Source organism: Rhodnius prolixus, unplaced genomic scaffold (assembly GCF_049639745.1).
Source record: "Rhodnius prolixus isolate KJV_2025 unplaced genomic scaffold, Rpr scaffold_19, whole genome shotgun sequence".
NCBI lineage: Eukaryota > Metazoa > Arthropoda > Insecta > Hemiptera > Reduviidae > Rhodnius > Rhodnius prolixus.
In genome coordinates, this window is record NW_027411584.1 from 3,020,742 (window position 1) to 3,045,215 (window position 24,474).

Below are 24,474 nucleotides of genomic sequence, written 5' to 3' on the forward strand. Positions count from 1 at the left end.
TTTTTAATTTGTGATGAACTCACCAGATCCTGAAAAAGCTTTTTGACGATTATTGGTTTTTGTTTTGTACAATGAGATCAATGGATTATTAGGCAACTTGCCCATCCTTGTGCATGTTTCTACATGCTGCATTATATGACCTCATTGCAAAAAAAAAAAACAAGAGGTAAGAGAAAGATGCATTTTATAACGTTGCTTTAAGGAAGAAGCCAACTATAGTGTAAACAGTAGATTTGACGCGTAACTACTGCACCCTGCGTAGTTTTACCTATGTATCAATGCTCACCGTAGACAATTTCTAGCAATACTTTGAAGGAAGTAATGAAACGCCAATAACTTAATATAGAAATTTTTTATTCAAGCAATTATATTTCTCTTTTTAACAGCTAACAAAAAAAAAAAGTACAATTGAATGTTATAATTTCAAAATAGTTTTGTTTCATCATTAGTGTTTAGATAAATAAAAAAGAAACAGTGCTCAAATAACTTACAATTACAATTAATTGTCGTACAAAAACTAAACAACTAATTGTTGAACCTGTAAAAATTTAAATATCTGGTTAGTATTTTTTTTTGGAAATAGTATTTCTATCTCATATGAGAAACTATGAAATTACAGAAAGCTTATTTTATTTACCTACCTTATTAAAGAAGTTATTTTTAAATAAAGCTATTTAATTAGTATGAGGATTAATGATGTCAATTAGGATGTGGTGTTTACCTGAAAACAATAAGACAATAGTTAATGTAACTATTAGTTGGACACATGACAATACGATCAATAACAAAATGTATTTTGAATGAAGCTTAATGTATCAGTACCCCCTTCTAGAAATTATTTTAAACCAATGCATAGGTCTTTATGTCCCTTTTTTTCATTTTAAACTAGCAAATTAAAATCATAACACATTTTTGCCATAATTTCGAATGCCATTAAACAAATCTTCTAAAAAAAAACTTAGTAAAATAAAAGTTCTAGAACAATGTGCACGTAGTATATATAAAGAGAACTGAACTGTGGAAAGACATTTTTGTGAAGTGATACTGCCGCATGACGAATTATAAATATTATATCAAAAAAATTAACTCGATTGCCGAAATATATTTTACAAGCACATAAATTAAATAACTTACGATATCATCGATTTTCAGTATGCTTCTAACTGTTTCCGTGGCCAAAGTGATGGCACTTGTCGACACAAGTAATGGTTGCACCACATTCTCTTCTAATATATTAGTAATGGCGCCCTACAAAACAAAAAAAGAAAGATATTTCATAAAATAATCTATAAGTAAAGTAATTGCGTATTTTTTTTAAGCAGGCTTTACGTCCACTATCAATTAAGTGTGGACGGAGACGACTAGCAAACATACTTTACTGTAAATTTCTCAAATTAACCATTAAATTAAATCCAAGGCTTAGAGACCGGGGGAATCGAACCCACAAAACCAACAATACATCTTAGCTTTGCGGGTCTTAACCGCTCGGCTACCGTGACGCCTATAAAGTAATCTATAAGAATGGTAAAACTAGTATTCAAAACTTAAATAATCTTAGATCATTATTGAACAGGCTAGGTTATTGGTTATGAGGTTCTAGATAGAGAGGAAGACGAAGAAGAACGTGGGGGGAACAAGATGATAAAGCCGATGTTCCAGGAAAGAGGATGGTTGGAAAGGAAGGAGAGAGAGAGAGATCGCTCAAGACGGAGACGAATGGAGAAACAAATGCGGTTCCGCATTCACCTACTTTGAGATCGTACCCTCATATACAACGTAAAGTGCTGTGAGTTCAGAATACATAGTTTGAAGTTAATTGTTTACAAAGTCAAAACGCTTCTACTAAAATAAAAATTAATATTTCAAATCAACTAAACTAAATACAGATAAAAATTATTATTACTAGTCAACGTGTTCACAGTCTTAGCATGTTATTTTATTACTGTCAAGGTTCAACGTTAAACAATCAACAATCAAATATTTCATTCATACCTTTCTGACGTTAATTCCAGCTGTACTCTCTCCTTGTGCATGTCTATTACGAAGTTCCGTCACCGTAGATACTGGATTTAATCCAGCATTTTCAGCCAAAGTTGATGGAATTATCTCTAAAGCGTTAGCATATTCCCTGTACATAATAATGACATAAGTTTCAATATTATACTATCAACATAATTTACAATATTAATTCTAAAAAAAAAAAAAAATAATAAAGTAATCGCCTATTTTTTCAGGCGCGGCTTAACGTCCAACTTAGTTTAGGTGTCGTGGACGGAGGCGACTGGCAAACATACTTTACTGTAAATTTCTTTTATTAACCATTAAATATAATCTATGGCCTAAGACCGGGAATCGAACCCAGTACCACAATACTTCGCAGGTCTTTAATTCTAAATATTTTTAATTATTTATTTTATAAATAAACAAATTCAAAATGTTGAATAATTTTTGTAGTCTTTCCTTTATAATTTAAACGAAAAAAACTGCTATGGAACATTCACTCTGACTACTTTTTTCGAGATTCTAAATTATACCTCAGAATTCTCTAAAACCAAATTTTCTAGGGGAAAAAACGTATTCAAACAAAAAACTTGGTAATAAATAGTCAAAGAAGATTTGACTACAAGAAAAGCTCCTAGTAGGACACAAGAGAGGAAAATTCTTACTTAAACAAAGAACTTACCTCAAACAATATGATTCAACGCCAACAACCGTCTGGGCGTACTGGGCCAATTTCAAGGCGATCTCTGTTTCTGGCGCTCCTCCACCAGCGATCAGAGCTCTGTAAACAGAAGTTTTTAAATTAATTACAAATTTTCTAATCAAATAAGGTAAATAGTAATAGCTTGTAACCTTACTTCTGTAAATAAATACCTATATACAGATAGATATCTAAATTATAATATTCTCCTAATGTTTATAAATTTTTTGAAGTTTCTTTTTAAATTAAACAATAAAATAATGTATATTGCCTACTCATAAACGAAATAGATCCATTTTGTAATTACCTCTCTTTAACCAACGAACGTACTACACACAGCGCATCATGTATGGAACGATCTGCTTCTTCCAAGACTAGATTATTACTTCCCCTCACTAGTATGGTTACAGTTCTCCCGGGATTCTGTATGCCAGTCACTTTCACAAATCTAGATGAACCTGTTTGCACTTCTTCAACAAGTTCTGCTGATGAAAGATTTTCAGCTACAAAATGATCTACAGATGCGATTGGACGACAGCCTAGAGTCTATGAGAAAATAAAAGAACAAAAAATATATATCTTCACCTCTCAAATTTCATTTTTCAATCAGCTGATTAAACTTTTTACATGGATAAGGGTGGCACACCGTGGAAATTGAAAATGAGTCAGCAATGCTGGATAAAATAAAAAAAAATAACTTTGTTTTGGCCAATACTGGTTCTTTAGATATTGCCTAGAATTAGTTTTCCCGGACCAGCTTCGTTAGAAGTACCACTTTTCTCTAAAACAGCCATTTTAGTTGAATGTACATACGATCTTATCATTAAACACCATTAATGAGCTTTCAAAGAATAATAAAACTCGTTTAAGTATGTGAAAAAAAAAATATCAAAACCGCAAGTTTGTGTAATACCTTACAAGATTTTTGTCCTAGTTTTCATTATTCTAGTTTCGAGTTTTTGTTTAAAACATTATCTTAGGGTTTTCACAATAAATGTAAGTGGAAATCACTGGTAACCACCGCTTCATAACTTCCATAACTGTAACTTAGAAGAGAAATTACCTTACAAATGAAGTCAATATCTTCACGTTCAATATCTTTAACAACCATAATCTTCAATTTATCAAAGAAATGTACGGCCAGATCGGACAGCGCATCACGTAATATGGACTTTTGGACTAATAAAAGATTACATCCAGCTTTTTTGATCTGTTTAGCGATATTTAATATGTAGGCACGTTCCTCTTTCAATATCCGATCCATGGCCGTGTAGTCAGACACTACTACACCATGTTCCATCTGAAATACAATTTTTTTTTTTTTAATATAAATATTTTTGTATTTGTATTAGAATAAAGGCAAAAACATTGTCAGTGCCTTAGGGATCAAAAAAAAACTTACATCCGTTTTTGGCGGCGAAATGCAGAATTGTATGAGCCCAATTTTCACTTTCTCTAAACGTTTCGGCCCATTAATATTGGCTGATTTATTGGTAAACACTAAACCTTCTATCAATTCAGTATCTTCAACGGTTCCACCAAGTTTTTTAATCACTTTAATATCCTGTTTTGAATAATTTATAATATTAGTTAAACAATCAATAAGAAAAGATGAATTGATCTGGAGAAAAATTGTTCTCCATAACAACAATGAGAAATAACAGAAAAAAAAAAAACTATTACCTTCAAGTCAACATTGCTGTCATTCTTGGGATCGACTACTTTCAAGACAGCGTGGACCGCCAACGGCGCCAGCGATGTAGCATGCTGTGATACTACCTGTATACATCGAAAGAACAATTTATTAAAATTATACCAATAGGAAGGCCGCAAAATCTCCATTGCGATGCCTTACACTTTTGCATATGCTGACCCTCATTAAGGAAACAAATAATTACTTTTCAGATAGTGTTGATGTCTACTGAATTTACCAGTATCGAAGAAACTCTAGATATAAGAAGGAGGAATCATCATTTTAGCAGAAAGTAAGTTTAACGATTAGTATAATGCAAGGAGACTAAGTTGGTTGAATTCACGATTCTAAAATTTACAACAAAAAAAAGACGCCATTCAATTCAGTTACTTTTTTAAGAGTCACTGTTATCCGAAGAAATCTTATTCATACAGACAGCACTTCTAGGTTTGTCAGGCTTACAGTTCGAATCATCGAAGTTAAAAAAACTGATACCTCAACAATGTTAACAAGCCACTCTCCGAACTCTTCTTCTGGAGTTTATGCCATTTTGAGTGCACAAATGTTCTCCCTGAGTGCCGAAGGATAACTATCCAAACCCGTAATGGTGAGCATCCTGGTCTAACATCATGTTTGCACTTACGTACGCAAACCTGTTTTTCAATTAATAGTTTTTTTTTTAAAGTAAAAAGTGCAGTCGGCGGCTCGGTCGCATCCTGAATGCATTTCATTTCTCGACGCGGCAGTAACCGCGTAGATATTTGCGAAGGCAGGAAATTGGGCCGTTTTGAGAAAGCCAGCTAACCATAAGAGCACATGTTTATCTGAACAAACTGAACGTAAGATACCTTAGAATTAAGAGCAGTTGAAGCACTCTTAACTAGACTTTCTTTATCTGTCAGTTGAACCGGAACGGACATTCCTCTCACTATTTCAATAGCTTTAACGGCTGCTTCACGAAATGCGTCTGAGATCGTGGTAGGATGAAGTCCTCGATGAAGCAGACGTTCGGCCGCTTCTAACAAAGCTCCGGCTATAATTACTACTGTAGTTGTACCATCTCCTGCTTCCACGTCTTGAGCTTGAGACAGCTCCACAAGCTAGAATAAAATAATGGTGTATAAGTACCATAGATTATATGATTCAGATACCAGATAACACTTAAAAACAAAGATTAATGGCTTGCAAATCCGTAATTGATACACATCTACTATCGTTGTTTAATAAGAAAAGATTGTACAGTTCTTAGAAAATTTGTTGTATTGTTAAGTGAAAAATCATATACAGCTCAAACTTGACATTACAAAAATACCTCTGTGGGGGTCGATAAGATGATTAGATATATAACACTTTTATCATTAATTAAACAGCCTGATTGGATTATTAGAGTAAGGAGTACTACTACGTCAAGCAAGCTGTGTGTTCCGATTTACTGGTACCATTCACTGATTTGCAATCCATGGAATAGAATAACACGGCCTTATAAGTGAATTTGATTTAATCCTACTAAATGAATTCGGGGGACAAAGAGAAATGGTCTACTGGACAACACTTACAAGTTTAGCAGCCGGATGCATAACGTTCATCTGTTTTAAAATCGTAGCACCATCGTTAGTTATCGTTACGTCTCCGTTACCACTTTGGATCTGTTGAAGAAGACAAAATGAAATTTTAGAAGTCATATTACATGCATATTATATAAATTAACGTAAATAAATATATAACCCTACCATTTTATCCATTCCTTTTGGTCCTAAACTTGTCCTAACTGCATCGGCTACAGCTGTATTTTTAAAATTGATTAATTTTTTTGCAAAACAGAACTTGGTTAGAAATGAACAAAGAGTAATGAACAACCTTACCTAATATTTATGGTATACAAAATTAACTATATAATTACTATATTTATTTACTTTTGATCTTGCCATTTAAATAACTTTTTCATTAAACTAGAGGTTTCATACAGAAAATATGTATTTAAATACCGGGTGTGACACATACCTTTAGCTGCCGTCATATTACTACTGCGAATATCTTCTGGTTTACTTTTATCTCTGTAAACATTGTTTTGCGTACGTTTTCCATCACCAGATCCTCGTGCCATTTTTTAATATCTACTAAAGAAAATAATGGTTTTTTTTCGTTAAAACTTAATACTCACTACCAAGCACAAGCACGTTTTGGTATAATGTATTAATGAAGCGTACAGTGTTGTTCTAGGAGAGCATACAAAGAGAAAAATTTCCCTGCCTTTTTGATTTAACTATTTTCTTGTATACAAATTAAATAAGTGCAAGCGTACTAAAGTTATTACTAAAAGTGATATGTAAGACGATTTAAAGGTATAAAAGCAAATTATTATACAAACAAGAAATTACTATTTTTAATTGTTGAAATATAAAAATATAAATTTCATTTATTAGCAAACAATAAAATTAATTAAATACTAAAAAAATTCCTTTACATTTAATTTTTCTTAAATTTTAAATAAATAAAGTTTACAATGGGAGGAGGTCCCTCCAAACAGTGGTCAACTTACCTTTCCCAATTTTCTCAAAAGTCAAACTAAGTTCTTCTCGTAGAATTGAACGCTAAAATAGAGAAATTTTTATTTTGAATCACCACAGGAAATACTAGTTTTGAAATCGGTTGAAATAAATTTATTGGTCTGTGGGTATTTTGTCAGCATTACTTCTTGAAGATAGAAAATGCTACTTTACTAAACAGATTTAATTTTTGAGATTTCTTCGGAAAATTTTGAGTTTGTCTAAAACTTGAATTGGAAACATTTTTCCATAAAAAATTTGATGGTAATCCAAAGGGGGAGGATCTCTCTCTAAATTTCGAGTTTGGAGAAAATCACTTTAATCCTATAATAGTGTATAAACACTATAGCTATTAATTTCTTTCCATTACAATATATTTTAAGACCTGGACTTGACGCTTTTGTTCAGTAAATCCTTCCAGTGAAAACAACTACAATTTAGTAAGCCTTGAGAATGACAGTAAACGAAATCATGTGAGTGCTGTGCATACCAGATAATTTTTTCACTCACCTGATTTGTCAACCAAACCTGAAATTCTTTTTTTTTTCTTTTTTTTTTTTTTTTTGCGCATCAACAGCTGAGGTTATTAGCGCCCGGAGCTTTTTCCAGTGCACTGCCGGCCTCCGGACAGTGTTCTCTCGTTACAGACAACACTGTCCATCACCGGACAGTGAGCTGTAAGAAGCTCCTAGGAAGAGAAAATCTAAGGGTCAGCTGCTGGATTCGAACCCGGGACCTCCGCGTGGGAGTCCAGTATGCTAACCGCATAGCTAATCCCTTCCCCTGAAATTCTTAAACCCAAAAATGCGTTAAAAAAAATTCAAGGGTTATACTTTAGAAAAAAAATCATTATGATTTCAAATAAGTAACAGACTAGTTAAATTAAAATACAATGTCTATTTATTTACAAACAAATGAATCAAGTATTTTACATAAAATATCACTGAACAATGATAGTTCCCAAATAGCACAATAAACATAGAAAAAAAAACAACTAATTTTTACACTCAAGGCCTTCGTACAAAAGAATGAAAACAAATCTTTTCAAATAATTATAACTTACAAAAATATTTTTTGTATTTTTTAAAATCTAATGTATTTAAACAAAGCAATGGTTTGGTTGTTTAATACTCTTTGGATTATATTTAATAATAATAATGAATGAAGCAAGTCATAAATTTCTTGATAGTTGAGAAATATTTTACATTTTATGATCGAAAGCTTTTGTTAATATGAGAATTATATACCCATGGTAAAGTCTGAGCAATTCCTTATTCTATGTTACCGATTTGTGGCCCATCCTCGCCACAAAGAAGCAATTGAAGCAGCTGTACTATTTAGCAAGCCACCAGCAATACTTGTACTGGATACCTGCTGAGAGCTGACATTCTGCAATGGACCAGCTTCGGCTTCTGGAAGTCCTACGTTCGCTACAGCTTCCCATTCAAATGACAAATGTTCACTATCATCTTCTGAGTCTTCAGAATCACTGGCAACTTCAAGCGCAGGACGAAGGCCGTCCTCAAGACTTCTAGCAGCAACTGCATCCACGTTACAAGCAGCAGATCTTCCAAGATCTGAACAATTAAGATCCAACAGGGTGAGTATATTACCGAGGGTACATTCAGGTTTCAGCTTGCTAGGTTCTACATTCTGTGACAGACAAAGGTGTACAACGTTCCAGTTCAGTCTGGCTACGCGTTTTGTGAATTTCTCTTTGCTAAGCTCATGTGTGCAAAATTCACTATAGCATAACTTTGATGGAAGTCTTACGTCAAGGTAGTAGGCTAACATATTTACAAGCTGAGTAGTATAAGTAAGTGCTGCGCTTATGTTGTAAGCTGGATTGAAGTCTACAGTATTTGTGGCCGTGGGTACACCATCTTTGTTCGCTGCAACCCAATCATTATAGGCCATATAGTTGCCTGAACTAGGCAATGCAGGTGCTACGATACAATATTGCAATTCAGAGGAGATATTATTAGTAACTACCCATTTTCCTTGTACATAAGCTGTGTGACAAGCTTCTTCTAAAGCGCTAACTGTATCCGAATCTTCGTGACTACAATTATTTGGTTTAACAACAGTTATTGGAAATATATAGTGAACAAGTTGTTGGATATTGGTTCTTCTAACCTCTTTAAGTTCTTCCTGAGCTTTTTGCAATACCTCTTCTTGTTCTTTCAGTTTTACACTTTCATTTTTAACAAATCCTTTAAGCTTACTAACTCGACCTTCATACAGCGGTAGTTTTCCAGCTTTTTTACTATTATGTTTGATCAAGTTTTTAACTTCTTCCTTTTTTTCAGTAATCAATTTCTTTTTTTCATTGATCAATAATTTAATCATATTTATACGTTCTTTGGTTAAACTGATTTCACTTTCAATTTTAGCTACTTGTAAATGAGGTTGTAATCTATTTTCAATCAATTCTTGTGCTTTTAATTTTTCCTGTTTATAAAATTGTAATTTAAACTTTTTATCACTGAAACGTTCTGAACATATGGAAGAGGAATGTAGAAAATTACCACTTAAGATACAAGACTTACATGTGAATCTTCGCTGTGATTTAAAACATAATGGACAATCTTCAGTTTCTACTTCTAATTTTTCGTTGTCTTCAGAAGAAGAAGAGATTAGAAAATCCAACGGAGCTGCACTATCACCTGAACTACTGGTCATTTTTTTTTGTTAAAAAAAACAAACACAAGTTTGTTCAAAAAAGTTAGTTAGAAAAATAACTCCGTCTCTAAAATCAACGGCGAACAATGACTATTTTTCATTTAACCTTTAAAAATTAAAATAAATCAATAAAAAAGAAATTAAGATTTTAGATATAAATATGTACATTACCACTTGAAAGCCTTGTTATTTATATTTTTAAAAAAATTATACAAAATGTTAGCTCGTATTATCACATAAGTAAATCTAAAAATACTCGTTCACTTCCTCATTCAAATGACACATGTTAATGTGAATGTAATATATATTTTTAACACTTGTTTGTGGAATGAAAAAAATTTATATTGAAATAATTCAGTTTCACTTTTTACTAATATATATCAAATAACACACTCTCTTTAAAAATTAAAATAAAATTGTCTAAAACTAACTAAGGAAAGCTGGCTAAAATTTAACCTTCCTTGCCTAGGGTCAACATGTCAACTGAAACTGACATGAACATAGTTCGGTGAAGGGCCGCCAGAGGTTGAACTATACGGCGCCAATTTATTTCATTTCCAGTCAACAATTTGAATTTATAATCTTTTTTATAACATTTACGATTTTCTAACTAATATTTAACATATTTAATTGTCACTATTTTTTGTATGAGAGTTATTAAAACCTTAAAATTCACTGAACGGTCAATTTAAAAAAAAGTCCAAATTTGGAATGATTTCAAACAAAAAAATCTGTTTGAAGAATTATTAATTGCATTTTAAAGGAATTAGAAGGATTCATTTTTAATAAAATAAGGGCTAACTAGAAAGTAAAAACCTTAGGATTGCGCAATTTCGGTTATACCGATTAGGTTTTATTTAAAAAAATATTTAATTTTTTTTTTTGTAATTCCTTAAATCATTACTAGCAGATACATGATACCATGTACATTGATTGTACGTTTGATCCCATTTCCTTATCATAATAAGTGCCATAAAATGAATATAATGGTGTAACGTTTTCCAAAAAAAACAAACATAAATCTGCCTATAAGTGAAATGTTTATGGGGAAGTATGAAAAGCTTGCAGACAATTGTTTAGATATTCTTATCCTTTTTTTGACAAAGTGTGGAAAACGCCTTGTCTAAACGCCTACGGCTGGGGTCAAAGCCCCTTCTTAGAGCTTGGGTGGGAAATATACTAAATGGCAAATTGAGTTTCTTCACCGACAAAACATGTTCTGCAGATACCTGCTTGCTTTCTTTTACTTTAATTCTAAAGGTTCTAATTTCTATATTTTCTTTAAACCTCTAATATTCTAAACCTAAAACTCTTCAATAACATTATAAACTTTGTAAATCTGTCCATTATCCTGAAATGACCTTTTACCCCATTCTTTCGCCAAAAAGTAGAGGAATTTTCTCCCAAATCAGAATTTTCATTTAAATTCTCATTTAATCCTTCTTAATAATAATAATTATAAAAAATAGATGGGACTGTACGTTAAACAAAAATTACACTTCAGAGAGAATTTACCCATCGTATTTCTTAGTAATGGAATAGTCCGAGAATAATGTACAATAAAAAGTTACATATCTAAATATATGTAAAATTATTGAACAAAGATTAAAAGAAAACTGAAAATCCCTAAAAAATTGAATTTAAACTGTCAGGTAGGATAATTGTGTGAGGATTAAGGATTGATCAAAAACTGCCGGAAAAAGCCTAACATTGAAATACATTCTACTTTGACAATTTTCTTCTCTTTTTCTATAAAAGATAAAATTCCAAAATCTCCCTTTCAACTTTCACCACAAATTCACCTTTATAACTGTAATTTTTTTACATCAACGAAATGGAAACCCATTCGGTATTTTTCCGTTGTTTTTTAACTTATTATATTTTCCAAAATATAGCTTTGGCCTTAAAACTGAGATAACAGTGTGCAAAACAAGTATCCAAAATTAGGCACGATCCCATTACTTACTACATTAGTAAGTAAAAATTGTTATAACTATTAGGTACCAACTTGTTTCTGATTCTTCTAAAAATTCGGCTAAAATCTTGTCAATTGAAAGGCCGCCTTTACTGCAAAACGATATTTTTACGGAATAACTTCTTTTCAATGGTCATTAAACTTTGAAATAATTGCCTTTAAACTATACTGTGATGCACACAGGTTATTTGTATTTGCTTTCATTAAAACACTGCTACAATGAGTTCCATTAAATCTGGAAAGTTGATTTAAAAATTTTATTTTTATAAGCGCAGTAAAAAAATGCAATTCAAAATGCTCTTCGATTGCCAAAAGTCGCTGAACTTGTAGGATATGGAACTAACTTTTTATCTTTGCGTAATTTAAACAAATAATATAATTCTCTATTGGTATAAAGAATTTTAAAATAAACTTTTTACAAATGCATGTTGGAAGCAAGACAAGTATAGTTTAGGTTGATTCAAACTTATTAACGTAAGTTTTGATACAACAGCAGCGCCCTCAAGTAGCCATGAACAGTGAGGGGTATCCGATTTGGATTATTTACTTTACTACGATAAATTTATCCTTTTCCATTCTGTCATGTTGTTCTGTTGACGATAAAGATTTAAATTCCCATGCAGGTCATTTATTGCAAGCTAAATAACTCTCTTCTGATTAGAAACAACTTCATGAAGGAAGTTGACTGTCAACTGGCTGCACTAAGTATTGAACTATAAGACTTAGCTTTAACCGACTGAGAGCATACTTACCTGGCGTAGAGGTCACCATGATCAGTCAGGTGGTTCCTCCAGGATGAGGCTTCACCATTGCACCACGGTGAGGTTGACTCCTGTGAATGTCCCAAATGTGGATATCTCGTACGCATTATTTTTGGTAGTAGGGACTGCGTTCGCGCTGTCCTTTATCAAACAAATTCAAGTAAACAGGATCTAAAACTGTAACAATTATAAAATAAATGACGTGAAAATGCTTATAATTGAATATTTAATTACCATTCTAGTTCATATAAATACGAGTACCTCATCAATTCGCTACAAGCGCAGATTCGTGTCTATCATGGTTAAAGTTAGTTGTTAACATACATCCATTTAAACGGCCCAGTTTAGAATCTTTATCAGATATTTTTACCAATCGGCGTAAGTGAATGTATCCTTACATCAAGTGCAAATTAATAAATCCCAATACAACTAGAAAATCCTTCGCTCAGTAAACCTAAAAACATGTCATTCTACTCTCGCGGATGAGATGCCAAGAACGTCATGGCTGGCACTTTATAGTCTGTTATGGATTGATGATATTTTTCGTCATGCAGATTACCTGTTTTTCCTAATCAATACTTTAATAATAACGTACATTCGTTAATCAATAGGATTCTCATAACCCAGACCTGAAGCTAAATCATTATTAATCTTTATATTATAAAGAGGACAGCGCGAACGCAGTCCTCACTACCAAAAATTATGCGCCCGAGATATCCGCATTTGGGACATTCACAGGAGTCAACCTCACCGCGGTGCAATGGTGAAGCCTCGCCCTGGAGGAACCACCTTAATGATCATGGTAACCTCGACGCCAGGTAAGTATGCTTCCTTTTGGTTAGAGCTGACACTTGTAGCACAGTACTGAGTGCATTCTGTCGATAGTCAACATACTCTCTCAACTATTTTGTAATTATGAGAGAGCACTTAGGCTTGCAATCGTAGAATAATGATGGCAATAATTGCTTTAACATCATTTAAAAAATTCTATTGGGAGGAAAATGAAAAATTACTATTGTTTTATTAAATAATTCATGTTGAAGAATTTACTGTTGCCATTGCTACAAGAGAGCGCTGCAGTCGCACACCAACATTTCACCTGGCAAAATCAACTTGAATAGCCTTGCTTCGTATAAATAAATTTCTTCAATTGCTTTTGAAAATTAAAATTCTGTATGAATTTTTAATCTAATTTTCTCGTACTCAGTGAATTTCAAAACTTAAGTTTAACTATAAATACTCAATTCTGAAAATTTGGCATAAAAAAAAAATCCTCTTAATAAAATAAGTTAATGATATCGATCTCTGACAATAATTGACTAACGCCCAAAAAGTTTTGAAAACAACTTTATACAAGTGTCAACTTTGCAAATTATAGCTTCCATACTTTTCTAACTTGTTCTGGACTGTAGTTATGATTTAGTTATAACTCGCTAGGTGTATATAAGAATTTATTCAGAGCGGATATTTTCACGATTAAGCTATTTAAACCAGCTAGTTTTATACAACAGACCTTTATAATTTGAGAGTTTTTGAATTTCTTTTTAAATTTGTTTGATCTAGCTTTCTAACAGAAAAATTAAAATTTATTTACTTTACATGTAAGTAATATTTTATAATTTAGAAATTAAATAACACTGTAAACAAAATTTAATGAAATCTAACGTTACACCTAAGTTTTCTTTAAGTTCAAAAGGGAATGGACTTCAGGGATCCTTGGCGCCGTGCGGATATCCTAGCCTAAAAGCACAAACTTAACTTACACTGGCGTCCCATACTAACTTACCTGAAGTACAAACAAAGCCTGCAGGGATAGTACATATTGGCAATTAGTTGGATTTAACGAAGGCAAACTCAACCTCAATCATAGAAACCCATTTATTACCCAATTGAACACTTTTAAGACACCCACATTCTGTGCACAAACCCGGACACTGTAGGTAGCTAGCTATTGGTAGCTAAGGTCACGTTGATTTCGCTTACGCCATCCAATCATCTCCTTCTTTACAATCTTCAACTCCATATCAATCTTTTCAAAATTCTTTTTCTTTTTTTTTTCATCGGAGTTTCGATCAAAATTTGACTAAATTGGAAACACTGCTTCAGTGCTTTCAGATTTTCTGATTGTTTAGATTTTCCATTTTTATATTTCATCAGGAATCTCCGTTTTCAGGTTAAAGTTAATTAAAGAGGTCTTACAAATCAGGCCATTTGTATTTTTATTCACCGTGACTCTACGCATAAAGTTGAAATTTTGTTTAGGTATTACCAGAGGACGTCCACAATACGATTTGGACTGCAGACTATTTACAGTTGTTCTAATGCGTCATCGCAATGTTTGGTTCTACAAACAGTTTACATATAAACAATTAGAAAAAGAATTTTGAAATTTGAGAACATATTGCAACAACCGCATGAAATTTCTTGTAACTTATTTATGAAATTTAACTGGATCTTACACACAAAACAATGAGTTTTTTTTCAGCAACTTTTAATACTTTATTTTTATTTTTTAGCTTCTAATATAAGCTGAAAAAATGGAAGGAAAAATGATGTATAACTTCCAAGAAACCAGAAAGGTTCTGATGATACTAACTGGCGTTAAAATAGTAAACAAACCAATGCTCAAACAGCTGAACATACTTTATCTAATACTGCTGCTTATGTCGCTGATAGGCCAAATTATATTGGCCATTTTTACCATTGTAATGTCAGTAAACAATGTTTCTATGATCCTGGAAGCAATTCAATTTATTGTCTCATTATTGATCATAACATTCGGCCTGGCGAACGCTCTTTACCACATAAAGGATCTTGACGAAGCATCCGAACTCATTGATAACGGGATATTTATCTACCCAGAAGAAATAGCCAAAGAACAAGAAGAAATCAAATTGAAGGGTGTGCAAGAGATAACATTTATGACAAAAGTATTTACTATTTACATCATATTTTCAGGTCTGTCCTATTTGCTCTTCGTCCCACTGAAAGAGCTAATCAGTCCGAGTGTAGAAAATAATCGACCAATCAATAAACTATTACCAATACCACTTTACATGCCATTCAATACGGATGATATTATGGGTTTTACCGTAGCTATTTTCATAAATTTAATCTGCATGTACTGTATAATTGTACTTATACTATCTATTGACGAAGTATACATAAGTACCATGGTACAGATCAGAGTTCAGTTCCAACTGTTAAACTACTCACTGCAAAATTTAGAAAGTAGAGCCATTAAAAAAATGAAAATACTCACCAATCAAGTCGAAAATAATGAAGAAGCAAAGTTAAATGAAAATATACTGTTTAAAAATTGTATTTACCTCTGTCTGAAAGAAACAATCAAGCACCATCAACAATTGAACAGGTTAGCCGATTTGGTTTTTATATTATTCCCCCCAAAATAATTTTCAATTCTGTATACTTTTCTACGTTTTGGGTACGATTCGCCCTTCAGGCCATTCCCTACCTTCTAACCCAGTGGTTCTTAACCTGTTAACACAATTATATGTACACTGGGCCAAAAAAGTCTGTGAACACTAACCTAAATTTTATTACTTTTATTATTATCTTATTAGAAACTTCTTTTATTTTCAAATGAAATATACTATTCGATAGAGAGAAACCAGAATTTTTCATTTTATATTCAATCTTTTATTTTTGTTCAACAGGAATATCACAATTAAATGTTTAACAAAACAATACCCCAAACGAATGCAAAAAAAGTCTGTGAACACTTTGCAGAAATAAATCATTCTTACACATTGTACGTGAATTATAAATTTTAAAAACTTGTAGGACCTCCTATGTTCCTAATCACTTCCAACAAGCGAGCTTTCATCGATCCTAATAATTTTGTGGTCGTCAATGTTGGAATTTTATCCCACTCTTCTAAAATAGCGTTTTTTAGTTGTTCACGGTTTCTTATTCCTCGTTTATTTATTTCGCGGCTGATTTCATCCCACAAATGTTCTATTGGGTTAAGGTCTGGCAATTGTGGAGGGGTGTTTAGGCGCCAGAGTGTATTATTTAAAAGCCATTCCCGAGTTTTTAGTGCGGTATGTTTCGGGTCATTGTCTTGTTGGAAGACAAACGTTCCCTCCAACCCTAATTTTTTTGAATTTTCTTTTAAATTGCGTCTTAATATATCCACATACACATATTGGTCCATCATACCATTAATTAGATCTAACTTGCCCACTCCTTTAGCACTCATGCACCCCACACCAGAATGTTGCCTCCCCCATGCTTAAAAGTAGGCTTCATATTTTTCATTTTCATAGCTTCATTTCTTTTTCGCCACACTTTTTGTCGTCAATCAGACCCACATACATTGAATTTCGACTCATCTGAAAAGATTACGGTTTCCCAGAAACTAGAAAGCTTAGAAACATATTCTTTCGCGAAATCCAATCGGCGGTTACTATTTATAGGTTTAAAGGATTAAAGGTTTTTTCCTCGGGACTCGACCGCAATAATCGTATTCATGTAATTTATTTCTAATTGTCTGTGGTGTTACGCTTACACATAACCACTTGATAATTCTTGACTGATTTTTTGAGCGCTTGTCCTGGGTTCTTCTCGAACAGACTTCAGAATTTGCCGTTTATGAAAGGAATTAAGTTTTGGTGGCCGTCCACTGCGTGGCCTACTAATCACATTTCCGTACTTTTTAATTATATTATGCACCGTTGAAGGGTTTTTTTGAACTATCTTCCCTATTTCTCGAATACTTTTTCTTTCATTTCGCAACGTCACAATAAGTTCTCGAATTGGTCTGGGAACTTCCATATTAGTGGTTAAATATGTACTAATTAGATTATTTATTCACAAAACTGACTGTAGTGGTTTCTACAATACAATAGAGAACTTTGAAACTTTATTCAATCGTTTTTCTGTTTGTTATCTTAATGTTTTTACATATTTATACAGCTGTTCACAGACTTTTTTTGCATTCGTTTGGGGTGTTGTTTTGTTAAACATTTAATTGTGATATTCCTGCTGAACAAAAATAAAAGATTGAATATAAAATGAAAAACTCTGGTTTCTGTCTATCGAATAGTATATTTCATTTGAAAATAAAAGAAGTTTCTAATAAGATAATAATAAAAGTAATAAAATTTAGGTTAGTGTTCACAGACTTTTTTGGCCCAGTGTATATATTTTTCTCGCGAAACACTAACATTAAATAATTTGAAATTCGGTATTTAGCAAGAACACAAAATTAAATTAAAAAAAAAAAGGAACAATTTTTTGTTTTCGTATCTTTCCTAAGTTTCTAAATTTCAATACATTTAAAATTGAAATTTCGCAAAACACTTGGACCATATTCACGGAACACCGGTTAAGAACCACTGCTTTATGTCTTCTACATTTATAGATCTGTGCACAAAATATAGTTTATAATTGAGAAAAACAAAGTGTACAAGAGAACAAAATTCCATATCAATACGTGGTTCACAGTGGGAGATATAGAACGGCCGTAATTTTACAGAATTTCATGACCCAAAAAATTTTCAACCCTTTATATCTTCTACCTTTTTAGATCTGTGCACAAAATAACTATAGTTTATAATTGAGAAAAACAAAGTGTATAAGAGAACAAAATTCCATACCAATACGTGGTTCACAGTGGGAGATATAGAATGGCCATAATTTTACAGAATTTCATGACCCAAAAAATTATCAACCCTTTATATCTTCTACCTTTTCAGATCTGTGCACAAAATAACTATAGTTTATAATTGAGAAAAACAAAGAGTGTAAGAGAACAAAATTCCATACCAATACGTGGTTCACATTGGGAGATATAGAACGGCCATAATTTTACAGAATTTCATGACCCAAAAATTTTTCAACCTTTTATATCTTCTACCTTTTTAGATCTATGCACAAAATAACTATAGTTTATAATTGAGAAAAACAAAGTGTACAAGAGAACAAAATTCCATACCAATACGTGGTTCTCAGTGGGAGATACAGAGCGGCCATAATTTTACAGAATTTCATGACCCAAAAAATTTTCAACCTTTTATATCTTCTACATTTATAGATCTGTGCACAAAATATTATAGTTTATAATTGAGAAAAACAATGTCTATAAGAGAACAAAATTCCATATCAATACGTGGTTCACAGTGGGAGATATAGAACGGCCATAATTTTACAGAATTTCATGACCCAAAAAATTTTCAACCTTTTATATCTTCTACATTTATAGATCTCTGCACAAAATAACTATAGTTTATAATTGAGAAAAACAAAGTGTACAAGAGAACAAAATTCCATATCAATACGTGGTTCACAGTGGGAGATATAGAACGGCCATAATTTTACAGAATTTCATGACCCAAAAAATTTTCAACCCTTTATATCTTCTACCTTTTTAGATCTGTGCACAAAATAACTATAGTTTATAATTGAGAAAAACAAAGTGTATAAGAGAACAAAATTCCATACCAATACGTGGTTCACAGTAGGAGATATAGAATGGCCATAATTTTACAGAATTTCATGACCCAAAAAATTATCAACCCTTTATATCTTTTACCTTTTCAGATCTTTGCACAAAATAACTATAGTTTATAATTGAGAAAAAACAAAGAGTGTAAGAGAACAAAATTCCATACCAATACGTGGTTCACAGTGGGAGATATAGAACGGCCATAATTTTACAGAATTTCATGACCCAACAAATTTTCAACCATTTATATCTTCTACATTTATAGATCTGTGCACAAAATAACTATAGTTTATAATTGAGAAAAACAAAGTGTACAAGAGAACAAAATTCCATACCAATACGTGGTTCACAGTGGGAGATATAGAGCGGCCACAATTTTACAGAATTTCATGACCCAAAAAATTTTCAACCTATTATATCTTCTACATTTATAGATCTGTGCACAAAATAACTATAGTTTATAATTGAGAAAAACAAAGTGTGTAAGAGAACAAAATTCCACACCTCACCTATACGTGGTTCACAGTGGGAGATATAGAGCTGCCATAATTTTACAGAATTTCATGACCCAAAAATTTTTCAACCTTTTATATCTTCTACATTTATAGATCTGCGCACAAAATAATTATAGTTTATAATTGAGAAAAACAATGTGTATATGAGAACAAAATTCCATATCAATACGTGGTTCACAGTGGGAGATATAGAAAGGCCTTAATTTTACAGAATTTCATGACCCAAAAAATTTTCAACCCTTTATATCTTCTACCTTTTTAGATCTATGCACAAAATAACTATAGTTTATAATTGAGAAAAACAAAGTGTACAAGAGAACAAAATTCCATACCAATACGTGGTTCTCAGTGGGAGATATAGAGCGGCCATAATTTTACAGAATTTCATGACCCAAAAAATTTTCAACCTTTTATATCTTCTACATTTATAGATCTGTGCACAAAATATTATAGTTTATAATTGAGAAAAACAAAGTGTATAAGAGAACAAAATTCCATACCAATACGTGGTTCACAGTGGGAGATATAGAGCGGCCATAATTTTACAGAATTTCATGACCCAAAAATTTTTCAACCTTTTATATCTTCTACATTTATAGATCTGTGCACAAAATAATTATAGTTTATAATTGAGAAAAACAATGTGTATAAGAGAACAAAATTCCATATCAATACGTGGTTCACAGTGGGAGATATAGAAAGGCCTTAATTTTACAGAATTTCATGACCCAAAAAATTTTCAACCCTTTATATCTTCTACCTTTTTAGATCTATGCACAAAATAACTATAGTTTATAATTGAGAAAAACAAAGTGTACATGAGAACAAAATTCCATACCAATACGTGGTTCTCAGTGGGAGATATAGAGCGGCCATAATTTTACAGAATTTCATGACCCAAAAAATTTTCAACCTTTTATATCTTCTACATTTATAGATCTATGCACAAAATAACTATAGTTTATAATTGAGAAAAACAAAGTGTGTAAGAGAACAAAATTCCACACCTATACGTGGTTCACAGAGGGAGATATAGAGCGGCCATAATTTTACAGAATTTCATGACCCAAAAAATTTTCAACCTTTTATATCTTCTACATTTATAGATCTATGCAGAAAATAACTATAGTTTATAATTGAGAAAAACAAAGTGTACAAGAGAACAAAATTCCATACCAATACGTGGTTCACAGTGGGAGATATAGAGCGGCCATAATTTTACAGAATTTCATGACCTAAAAAATTTTCAACCTTTTATATCTTCTACATTTATAGATCTGTGCACAAAATATTATAGTTTATAATTGAGAAAAACAATGTCTATAAGAGAACAAAATTCCATATCAATACGTGGTTCACAGTGGGAGATATAGAACGGCCATAATTTTACAGAATTTCATGACCCAAAAAATTTTCAACCTTTTATATCTTCTACATTTATAGATCTCTGCACAAAATAACTATAGTTTATAATTGAGAAAAACAAAGTGTACAAGAGAACAAAATTCCATATCAATACGTGGTTCACAGTGGGAGATATAGAACGGCCATAATTTTACAGAATTTCATGACCCAAAAAATTTTCAACCCTTTATATCTTCTACCTTTTTAGATCTGTGCACAAAATAACTATAGTTTATAATTGAGAAAAACAAAGTGTATAAGAGAACAAAATTCCATACCAATACGTGGTTCACAGTAGGAGATATAGAATGGCCATAATTTTACAGAATTTCATGACCCAAAAAATTATCAACCCTTTATATCTTTTACCTTTTCAGATCTTTGCACAAAATAACTATAGTTTATAATTGAGAAAAAACAAAGAGTGTAAGAGAACAAAATTCCACACCTATACGTGGTTCACAGTGGGAGATATAGAGCGGCCATAATTTTACAGAATTTCATGACCCAAAAATTTTTCAACCTTTTATATCTTCTACATTTATAGATCTGCGCACAAAATAATTATAGTTTATAATTGAGAAAAACAATGTGTATATGAGAACAAAATTCCATATCAATACGTGGTTCACAGTGGGAGATATAGAACGGCCTTAATTTTACAGAATTTCATGACCCAAAAAATTTTCAACCCTTTTTATCTTCTTCCTTTTTAGATCTATGCACAAAATAACTATAGTTTATAATTGAGAAAAACAAAGTGTACAAGAGAACAAAATTCCATACCAATACGTGGTTCACAGTGGGAGATATAGAGCGGCCATAATTTTACAGAATTTCATGACCCAAAAAATTTTCAACCTTTTATATCTTCTACATTTATAGATCTATGCACAAAATAACTATAGTTTATAATTGAGAAAAACAAAGTGTACAAGAGAACAAAATTCCATATCAATACGTGGTTCACAGTGGGAGATATAGAACGGCCATAATTTTACAGAATTTCATGACCCAAAAAATTTTCAACCCTTTATATCTTCTACCTTTTTAGATCTGTGCACTAAATAACTATAGTTTATAATTGAGAAAAACAAAGTGTATAAGAGAACAAAATTCCATACCAATACGTGGTTCACAGTAGGAGATATAGAATGGCCATAATTTTACAGAATTTCATGACCCAAAAAATTATCAACCCTTTGTATCTTTTACCTTTTCAGATCTGTGCACAAAATAACTATAGTTTATAATTGAGATAAACAAAGAGTGTAAGAGAACAAAATTCCATACCAATACGTGGTTCACAGTGGGAGATATAGAACGGCCATAATTTTACAGAATTTCATGACCCAAAAAATTTTCAACCCTTTATATCTTCTACATTTATAGATCTGTGCACAAAATAACTATAGTTTATAATTGAGAAAAACAAAGTGTACAAGAGAACAAAATTCCATATCAATTCGTGGTACAAAGTGGGAGATATAGAATGGCCATAATTTTACAGAATTTCATGACCCAAAAAATTTTCAACCCTTTATATCTTCTACCTTTTTAGATCTATGCACAAAATAACTATAGTTTATAATTGAGAAAAACAAAGTTTATAAGAGAACAATATTCCATATCAATACGTGGTTCACAGTGGGAGATATAGAACGGCTATAATTTTACAGAATTTCATGACCCAAAAAATTTTCAACCCTTCATATCTTCTACCTTTTTAGATCTATGCACAAAATAACTATAGTTTATAATTGAGAAAAACAAAGAGTACAAGAGAACAAAATTCCATACCAATACGATGTTCTCAGTGGGAGATATAAAATGGCCATAATTTTACAGAATTTCATGACCCAAAAAATTTTCAACCCTCGTATCTTTCCTAAGTTTCTAAATTTCAATACATTTAAAATTGAAATTTCGCCGAACACTTAGACCATATTCGCGGAACACCGGTTAAGAACCACTGTTCTAACCGATTGAACTGTATATTCTTTGGAACTTTTTACTATTTGTTAATTGTCTTCAACATTAAACTGATTACAATACCAAAACGCTACTTTTGACACAAGGATGATGTTCCGGACAAACATTTTCAAAAAAATATGTAAGTGATGATATTAAACATAATTACAAAACGAGAAATTCTCAATATCGGTCCCGCTTTTTTTCAAATTTAGAATTTTAGTTCTATTTAACTTTATTGATATGCAGTAGGTGAACAATTTATAAATTACGTTGAAATGAATTTTCGAAAAAGTCCAATCATCCCTCCACTCCCAAAGTGCCCTTAATCTCGAAACACGAAATCTAAAAATTCGACCCTGACACAATAGTCTTGCCATGTTAGAGAAAGTAATTAAAGTACATAAATTAAAATCTATTCAAAATGTTTTATCACCAGGTATATAAAAAAAGTACAACCATATTTGGGGACCACATTTCTAATCATTGTCGCATTAGCTTCTTTGATCATTGCTGCTACTGGCTATCTAATCACCGCGGTAAGTTTGAATAAAGGATTTTTCATTTATTTAATATTTATTAGAAATACATTATTCGCCCAAATTTTTGATATAAAATAAATCAAAAAGTAGAAAACTATTTGAGAAATGCTAAAGAGTTCAGTAAAGAATTTAAGAACACTTTCGTTTTTCAGAACACAGTTATTTCCGACGAAAACTCAATTTTGTTAAAATTGGACATTTGAGCAATTTTTTACTTTTTTTTTACTTAGCTACTTACAATATTAGATTAGATTAGCTCAGTAGCTAAATCTCTTAATTTCTGAGATCAAGGGTTCGAATCCAGCTGCTGGCCCTTAGTTGTTCTCATCCTAGGAGCTTCTTACAGCTCTCTGTCCTATCTTAGTCTATGTTGTCTGTAACCAGAAAACGTTGGTTAGGAAGAATTAAACACACCGCTAAAGATCTGTACTAGAAATCGTAACCGTTTTTGTAGTTTTCATATAAACTCTTTTCATTCAAATAAATAGCCAAGGTTTTCTCAAGTGAACTTCAAACATATTGTAAATATTGTAAGCTGTAAAAAGAGACAATATTACGAGTTTTCACATCATTTGTTGATTTTTTTATTAAGACAATAATAGTATAGTTCTCTTTTTAAAAATTAATTTCAGTACAATAACACAGCTGAAGAACTCTTAAAGTTCTGTATTGTCCTACTGTCAGAATTGTTATTTGTTTTACATTTCTGCTGGTTTGGAGAAGATGTTGCAACTGAGGTATGTAAGTACTATTTTTGTATTTATCTTCAAAATTGCTCATTATTACAACTGATCTTTTACTTGAATGTTTACCGTAATTAAGGTAGCCCCGAATTTATTAAATTTTTACATTAAAATGTCTCTCCCTCTTACAATATTGTGTTCTAGTTCATTTCCAATTTTTTTTTTAATTCAGAGTGAAAAAGTATTTAACTTTATATACGAAACTAATTGGTACACTTACGATAAAAAGATTACAAAATTAATTGATATTATGTTGGTAAACTGTAAGAAACCATTCAGACTTCATTCTAGCACATACAAATTGCCCGCATCTTTGGAGACATTTAGTACGGTAAGATATTTGCAATTATCTTAGAATTCTCATTTCCCCCTCCCCCCATAAAAACTTTATTATTAATGTCAGAATTTGAACGTTAATAATTGCAGATTGTCAGCAAATCGTACACTTATCTGAATCTTCTAAGGCAGGCAA

General features: G+C 31.9%; 3 protein-coding genes and 2 non-coding genes across 5 annotated transcripts; 2 read left to right on the forward strand and 3 right to left on the reverse strand.

Annotated features, from left to right (window-relative positions):
• Positions 1-337: 337 nt before the first annotated feature.
• CCT4 (chaperonin containing TCP1 subunit 4) lies at positions 338-6,627 on the reverse strand. The gene is made up of 13 exons (XM_074116694.1): positions 6,396-6,627; positions 6,125-6,177; positions 5,951-6,040; positions 5,243-5,494; positions 4,385-4,480; positions 4,104-4,265; positions 3,765-4,001; positions 3,009-3,247; positions 2,684-2,782; positions 1,993-2,128; positions 1,135-1,248; positions 642-721; positions 338-538 (listed from the first exon to the last, which is right to left on the reverse strand). Exons 1-12 carry the CDS (start codon positions 6,496-6,498, stop codon positions 704-706), a joined length of 1,599 nt encoding a protein of 532 aa, XP_073972795.1. The 5' UTR covers positions 6,499-6,627; the 3' UTR covers positions 338-538; positions 642-703.
• A 1,190-nt stretch (positions 6,628-7,817) lies between these two features.
• On the reverse strand, positions 7,818-10,126 carry Atg14 (autophagy related protein 14). The gene has a single exon (XM_074116699.1). The coding sequence runs from the start codon at positions 9,620-9,622 to the stop codon at positions 8,222-8,224; it is 1,401 nt and encodes a 466-aa protein (XP_073972800.1). The 5' UTR covers positions 9,623-10,126; the 3' UTR covers positions 7,818-8,221.
• A 2,215-nt stretch (positions 10,127-12,341) lies between these two features.
• On the forward strand, positions 12,342-12,503 carry LOC141448377 (U1 spliceosomal RNA). Its single transcript, XR_012454985.1, has one exon. It is a non-coding gene; the product is annotated as a U1 spliceosomal RNA (small nuclear RNA).
• Positions 12,504-13,022: 519 nt separating this feature from the next.
• LOC141448376 (U1 spliceosomal RNA) lies at positions 13,023-13,184 on the reverse strand. Its single transcript, XR_012454984.1, has one exon. It is a non-coding gene; the product is annotated as a U1 spliceosomal RNA (small nuclear RNA).
• A 572-nt stretch (positions 13,185-13,756) lies between these two features.
• On the forward strand, positions 13,757-24,315 carry LOC141448359 (uncharacterized). Its single transcript, XM_074116708.1, has 5 exons — positions 13,757-13,959; positions 14,875-15,731; positions 23,157-23,256; positions 23,892-24,000; positions 24,175-24,315. Coding segments are annotated over exons 2-5 (1,047 nt in total). The 5' UTR covers positions 13,757-13,959; positions 14,875-14,895; the 3' UTR covers positions 24,177-24,315.
• Positions 24,316-24,474: the final 159 nt, after the last annotated feature.